The sequence below is a fragment of the Salpingoeca rosetta genome, assembly GCF_000188695.1.
Source record: "Salpingoeca rosetta unplaced genomic scaffold supercont1.19, whole genome shotgun sequence".
In the NCBI taxonomy this organism is placed as follows: domain Eukaryota; class Choanoflagellata; order Craspedida; family Salpingoecidae; genus Salpingoeca; species Salpingoeca rosetta.
The window spans coordinates 214,160-219,953 of NW_004754915.1; the positions used below are offsets into that span (position 1 = coordinate 214,160).

A 5,794-nucleotide genomic window follows, 5' to 3' on the forward strand; every position below is an offset into this window, starting at 1 on the left:
GCAGAGACAGCGATACACACGTGTGATGGTGCCACTCAGCACTGGTCTGCAACGACGGCAGCATATGTGCCCGGGCCGCCATAAACCGTTTGGCGCTGGTTGTAGTACCTGTGGCGAGGAAGGGAGGCGAAGGGGGGGGGGGCGAGAAAAGAGAGGAGAAAAGAGAGAGAGAGAGAGAAAAGAGTCGAAAAGAGAGAGGGGGAGAGCAACGCAGCAGCAAGGTGAGATGTGGAACGTGTTGGAAGCTGGTGTGGAAGGGGGCATCGGAAAAAAAGAGGGAAAGGCATGCATACACAACGATAAACAGTCAGGGATACAGCAAACATGGAGCCAACATGAAGCCAAGGCAGAGCCAAACTGCAAGTCACTCCACTCCAACTGCAAGGCGCTCCACTCTGTTCACGCCATCATCACGTCTCCATTTCCAGCACTGCACAACACAACAGGCTCATTGGCCAACCAACCCGTTTGGTGTGACGCTCTTGCAGACGTAGTTGCCGGTGTTGGAGTCGATGGCAAGGGAGCCAGGGACCGTGGTCGGGGAGCTGCGGATGGTCACTTGCTGGACGCAGGAGAACTGGTCGTTGACATTGTATCCGGGGAGCGTGCCCTTTGGCACGGGGCGCGTTGTTGTGGAGTTGACGACGCGAGGGCCCGTGGAGGATGGGAAGTCGGAAACCAGCACGCGGAAGTCGCCCACATGGCAAAAGTCCCGGTTGGAGCCTGTCGTGTACCAGCACTTCCACCCAGGGCCGAACCTGCAATGGAGGTTGGAAAGAGAGAGAAAGGGGGGTGGGGGTTGGGGAAGAGAAGGGAGGGTGAGTTGCGAACAGGGAGTTGGCGGAAGAGGAGGGAGAAGGGGAAGCCATTAGGGGAGCCAAGGAAAGCATCGCAACAGCACAGCTCAAGCAGCCGTGCGGCACACGCAAAAGCTGCCAGTGCGCAAACATACAAAGCGACGCACACACAGACACACACACACACAGACACACACACACACAAAGCTACGCACACACATAAAGCTACGCACACACACACACACACGCACACACACACACACGCGCGCGCGCGCGCGACACTGACCCGGCGTCATCGTTCCATGCGCTGCCAGTGTAGTTGTGGCAGCTGCAGTAGTAGAGCTCCTTGTCGTCTGGGTGGGCGTCCCACTTGACAGGAAACGCATTGTCAGGGATGGGCTCAAAGGCGGTGCTGGCAACCCAGCGGCCACAGCCGTGCACGGCCGTCGTCGCAGCAAGCGCCACAACAACCGCAGCAGCGGCCACAACAAGCGAGCAGCAGCGCATCTTGTTTGTCTTGTGTTCGTTCGTGTGGTTGTTTGTGATGCAAGCGAGTGGAGGTATCGGTTGGCAAAATGGCTGGCTGGTGGCAAAATGTGGCAAAATGTGGCAAAATATGTAGACAGCATGAAATGGCGTTGAGTAAGAAACTTAGGAGTATTTTGAACTAATTTTCATCGCATCTGTTTGTTTTCGTGTTGAGGAGACAGGAACGCGGCAACCAATCAAACCACGACAACCCACCACACCCACCCACCCACCGCTTTGATCCTCGCTCGCTCGCTCGTTGGTATCCGCCCCTCCTCCCCGCATCACACATCAACTGCCGCCGCCATGACGGGGCCTGCTGCATCCATCGCGCTTCACGCGCTGCTCTTTCCATCCCTCGCCCAGGTACACATGTGTGCGTGTGCGTGTGTGCGTGCGTCGAGTGTGGGTGGGTGGGGGCGTGTGCGTCGTCCTGGATGGGAGCTACAGCAACCACCACCATCGACCACCATCAACCACCACCATCGACCACCGAGCTCGTGTTCACCATTCCCCTCCTCTTCTCTGCAACGATACGTGGTTGCGATAGGTGTCTGAGAAGAACCCGGACATGGAGGCCACAGTTGAGACCATCAAGCATGCCTTGGAAAAGGTGCGTTGGCCTGTTTTGTTTCATGATGCCGTCGTCGTCCTCGTTGTCGTCGTCGAACACTCGTGTGTTCTCCCGCCAACACTCGCCATCTGGCCGTTCCGACCTGCACCCCCCCCCATTCTGTGCTTGGCTCATCTGCGTTTCCTGTGTCTTGATTCTTGTCTGTCTTGATTGTCGCTGTGGCAGGCGGAGGCGAGCAACCCGGGGCTCAGCCACGACTTTGTGGATTTGATTCTGGAGAAGACACAGTCCAAGGGCGGCCAGGATTTGACCGAGAAGCTGCTGCGCGAGGCGCATCGCGACGTGCAATGTGAGCTCATAATATTGCTGCGCATGTGTGTGTGTGGTGCATGTCTGTGCGTGCGTGCGTGCATGTCTGTGCGTGCGTGCATGTCTGTGCGTGTGTGTGTGTGTGTGTCGTTGAATGCTGCCTTTCTTCGTTGTACCGTTTCCATGTTCTCCTCACCCTTGCCCCCTCCCTTCCTCTCCTTCGTGTTTGTAGTGTATTCCATTGATGACAAGACCCCAGAGCTCACAGACCTGTCAAACAAAGCGAAAGCACTAAAGGTGCGCCCGTTTGCGCGTGCGTGTGTGCTTGTGCATGTGCGTGCGTGTGTGTGTGTGTGTGTGTGCGTGCGTGTGCGTGTGTGTGTGTGTGTGTGTGTGTGTGTGTGTGTGTGTGTGTGTGTGTGTGTGTGTGTGTGTGTGTGTGTGTGTGTGTGTGTGTGTGTGTGTGTGTACGTGTGTACGTGTACTTGTGTGCCCCGCTCTCATTCTCCATGCACACACACACGCATCTTTTGCAGAGGATATTGAGCACCATCCCAGATGAGGTGCAGAACCGCACGCGCTTCCTGGGGATCATCCGCAAGATTGCAGAATCCATCAAGGACATGCTCGACGCCGTCAACGCCGTCGCCACAAACAACGCCGACCTCATCGCCCCAAAGGCCGAGGTGTGTGTGTGTGTGTGTGTGTGTGTGTGTGTGTGTGTGTGTGTGTGTGTGTGTGTGTGTGCGTGTGTGTGTGCGTGTGTGTGTGCGTGTGATATCCATGGGAAGATTGGTGAATGGGTGTCAATCCTGCATGGGGAAGTGTATTCCCTTGAAACGCGCATCCATGCTCTGCAGCTGAACCGCCCCCCCCCCCATTGGCTGACCTGTCTGTGTCCCTGTCTGTCTGCATGTGGCGCCTGTCTGTTTGCAGGAGCTGCAACAGCAGCGCAAGATGTTTGTTCGCGGGTCAAAGCGCTTCAGCGATACCCTCAAGCAATACTTCACAGACAACAAGTCAGTCATTCAACTTCTCTGTGTGCGTGTGTGTTTGTATGGTTGGTGTGTGCATGCTGTTCATTGCATAGCCTATCCTTGCATGAGCCCACCAACTATCGACTCATCTTCTTCATCATCACCTCATCAACACCTCATTAACATTACTCCTCACCTCCGCTCTGTGTATGTGCACAATGTGCAATGCAGGGTGCACAACCTCTTCCGCAGCGCACACCGCCTCATCAACGAGACAAACTCCCTCATGCGCACGGTCAAGAGCGCCCTGTAGCGGCTGCCCGTATCTTGAGAGGAAGTGGAGGGGATGGTGGTGGCTGTGGTGAATTGACGGCATTGCTGTTCGTTGGCGCTCTTGTCCCACGTGGTGGTGGTGTTGGTGACGGCGTTGTTGTCTCGTAAATGTTTCCAACAGCGCCGCCCTCGTTGCTGTGGTGTTGTGTGTTCTGTTGCTGTTGATGTCATCTTCTCCTCCTCGCTGCTGCTGCTGCTGCTGTTGTTGTTGTTGCTGCTGTTGCTGCTTGTCTGCATGTATCATAGTCTGCCCACAGTTTCCGCCTTGCTCTTGCCTGTGTTGCTTGTTTGCCTGCTCTGCCTTTCACTTTGCATGCCTTTCTCTCTGGTTGCACGCCAGCTGTTGCGTTTGTTTCTCACTCTTGCTCTCACTCTTTGACGCGCATCCAAAAACATATACAAACGAGTTGCCGACTGCATGCGTATGCGAGACCAATGCAGTAGTAACACGACATAGAGCGGATGGCAACGCCGCTGTGCACACACACACACACACACACACACACACACACACACATAACGTAAGGCGCAGTTCAATGTGTCACACAAAAACACATACACACAGTGTTAAACCTCGTGTATTGATCTGATGGAAACAGGGGGAGAAAGCATCAAGCAACGCAGAGAAGGGGGAAGAAAAATGGGAGCGGCAGTTACAACGCAAGAACAAATATACGGGAAACGAACACAGGAGACACACGCACATTAGGCATGCAAGTGCGCGTTTCATCTCTCAAACAAACAAACAAACACAAACACACACACACACACACGTCTCTGGACACTACATGTACGTGCACAACCTACACACTACACTACCCATACAAACAAACAACCAAACAAACACCCAACAACCAACCGAACAAACAAATGAACAAAAAGCAAGCAATCATCAACGCCGGGGGCTATGCGTTGGAGTCGCCGGGAAAGAGATCACCGTAGCTCGGTGGCGCATCAGAGTACAACGCAGGCGGCGCGCTGGCTGTCGCCGACGATGTCGCGGTGGTCGTCGTCGTTGTTGTTGTTGTTGGGTTCGTGTCGGGTGGCTGTGGCGATGGGGATGTGGATGCTGTTGTGGATGAGGTCACCGTGAGACGGGTGGGCGTGTACGTGCTTGGCGTGTACGTGCTGGGCGTGTACGTGCTGGGCGTGTACGTGCTGGGCGTGTATGTGCTGGCGGTTGGCGGTGGTGGCGGGTACATGGATGGCGCTGTTGTTGTCGCTGTTGATGTCGATGGTGGCGGTGGCGGGTACAGCGATGCTCCGAGCGTGGCGCCACTGGAAGCGGTGGTGGTGGTGGGCGGTGGTGGTGGATAGAGGGTTGCGCCTGGTGTGGACGAGGTGGCTGGCGGTGGCGGTGGCGGGGGGATGAACGACAGCGCAGTCACTGGCGATGTCGCGGTGGTTGTGTCGGTCGCTGGAGTCGTGCTTGTGGTGTTGTTGTTGGTTGTAGTGCTGTTGGTTGTTGTATCAGCAGCGGCACTCGCTTGCATCTCCGCATACGTGGGCAGGTGCTCCTCCTCCCGGTTGTTGTTGTTGTTGTTGTTGGTGGTGGTGTTGGTGGTGCGGGTGAGGCGGAGGGGGGCGCCTTGGTTCTGGCGGATGACAACGCGCTGGCGCGGGCGGCCACTGTGTAGTGGTGTATGCGTGTGTATGTGTATATGCATATGTGTATGTGCATATGTGCATATGTGTATGTGTATGTGTGTGTGTGTGTGCATGCGTGTTGTTTGGTGAGATGAACAAGCAAACTGCATGGCGTCATCATCCACAACGGCGCATGCAAACCACAATCACACACATACACATACACACATACACATACACACACACACATGAACACGACACACCCTCCCAATTACGCAGCCCCCTTCCCCCTTCCCCCTCTCGTTCCTGTCGCTGCCCCCCTCCCTCGCCCTTACCGCATGGCCTTGGTGCAGGCGCTGATGGTGAAGGAGAGGAAGAAGATGCAGAAGATGATGATGCCTGGGATGGCGCCAACAGGGAAGTTGAAGCTTGAGCCACTGCCGCCGCCACCACCAGGGTCGCTCACGGCCCCCGAGATGGTGTCCCAGTCGAGCAGCACCGTGAACGCGGACTCGGACGACTGGAACAGCAGCTTGAAGCCCTCCCGCGTCACCCTGAACGGGCGTGATGCAGGACCGTTAGCAGTTGTAGTTGTGTGTTTGTGTGTTTGTGTTTGTGTTTGTGTGTGTGTGTGTGTTTGTGTTTGTGTGTTTGTGTTTGTGTTTGTGTTTGTGTTTGTGTTTGTGTTT

At 55.5% G+C, this 5,794-nt stretch overlaps 3 protein-coding genes across 3 annotated transcripts in view; 2 read left to right on the forward strand and 1 right to left on the reverse strand.

Moving 5' to 3' along the window:
* PTSG_07799 (arylsulfatase A) overlaps positions 1 to 84 on the forward strand; it is a gene marked incomplete at its 3' end in the record, with an annotated part of 2,604 nt that extends 2,520 nt beyond the window's left edge. Inside the window, exon 3 of the mRNA XM_004991543.1 lies at positions 5 to 84. Coding sequence (XP_004991600.1) covers positions 5 to 84 — 80 coding nt within the window. The remainder of the gene's footprint in view (positions 1 to 4) is intronic.
* A 52-nt stretch (positions 85 to 136) lies between these two features.
* On the reverse strand, positions 137 to 1,323 carry PTSG_07800 (uncharacterized protein). The gene is made up of 2 exons (XM_004991544.1): positions 1,084 to 1,323; positions 137 to 758 (listed from the first exon to the last, which is right to left on the reverse strand). The coding sequence occupies exons 1-2, from the start codon at positions 1,302 to 1,304 to the stop codon at positions 449 to 451; spliced, it is 531 nt and encodes a 176-aa protein (XP_004991601.1). The 5' UTR covers positions 1,305 to 1,323; the 3' UTR covers positions 137 to 448.
* Positions 1,324 to 1,475: 152 nt separating this feature from the next.
* PTSG_07801 (uncharacterized protein) lies at positions 1,476 to 3,933 on the forward strand. Its single transcript, XM_004991545.1, has 7 exons — positions 1,476 to 1,691; positions 1,876 to 1,938; positions 2,125 to 2,248; positions 2,441 to 2,505; positions 2,745 to 2,894; positions 3,145 to 3,227; positions 3,417 to 3,933. The coding sequence occupies exons 1-7, from the start codon at positions 1,632 to 1,634 to the stop codon at positions 3,496 to 3,498; spliced, it is 627 nt and encodes a 208-aa protein (XP_004991602.1). The 5' UTR covers positions 1,476 to 1,631; the 3' UTR covers positions 3,499 to 3,933.
* The last annotated feature ends 1,861 nt before the right edge of the window (positions 3,934 to 5,794 follow it).

Excerpts from the sequence above, each read along its gene's own strand:
- PTSG_07801 (XM_004991545.1), top strand. The coding sequence starts at position 1,632 with ATGACGGGGCCTGCTGCATCCATCGCGCTTCACGCGCTGCTCTTTCCA. Across the intron at positions 1,692-1,875 it reads TCTTTCCATCCCTCGCCCAG|GTGTCTGAGAAGAACCCGGA; the intron begins GTACACATGTGT and ends TGGTTGCGATAG. Across the intron at positions 2,506-2,744 it reads ACAAAGCGAAAGCACTAAAG|AGGATATTGAGCACCATCCC; the intron begins GTGCGCCCGTTT and ends CATCTTTTGCAG.
- PTSG_07800 (XM_004991544.1), bottom strand. The coding sequence starts at position 1,304 with ATGCGCTGCTGCTCGCTTGTTGTGGCCGCTGCTGCGGTTGTTGTGGCG. Across the intron at positions 759-1,083 it reads GCATGGAACGATGACGCCGG|GTTCGGCCCTGGGTGGAAGT; the intron begins GTCAGTGTCGCG and ends CCTCCATTGCAG.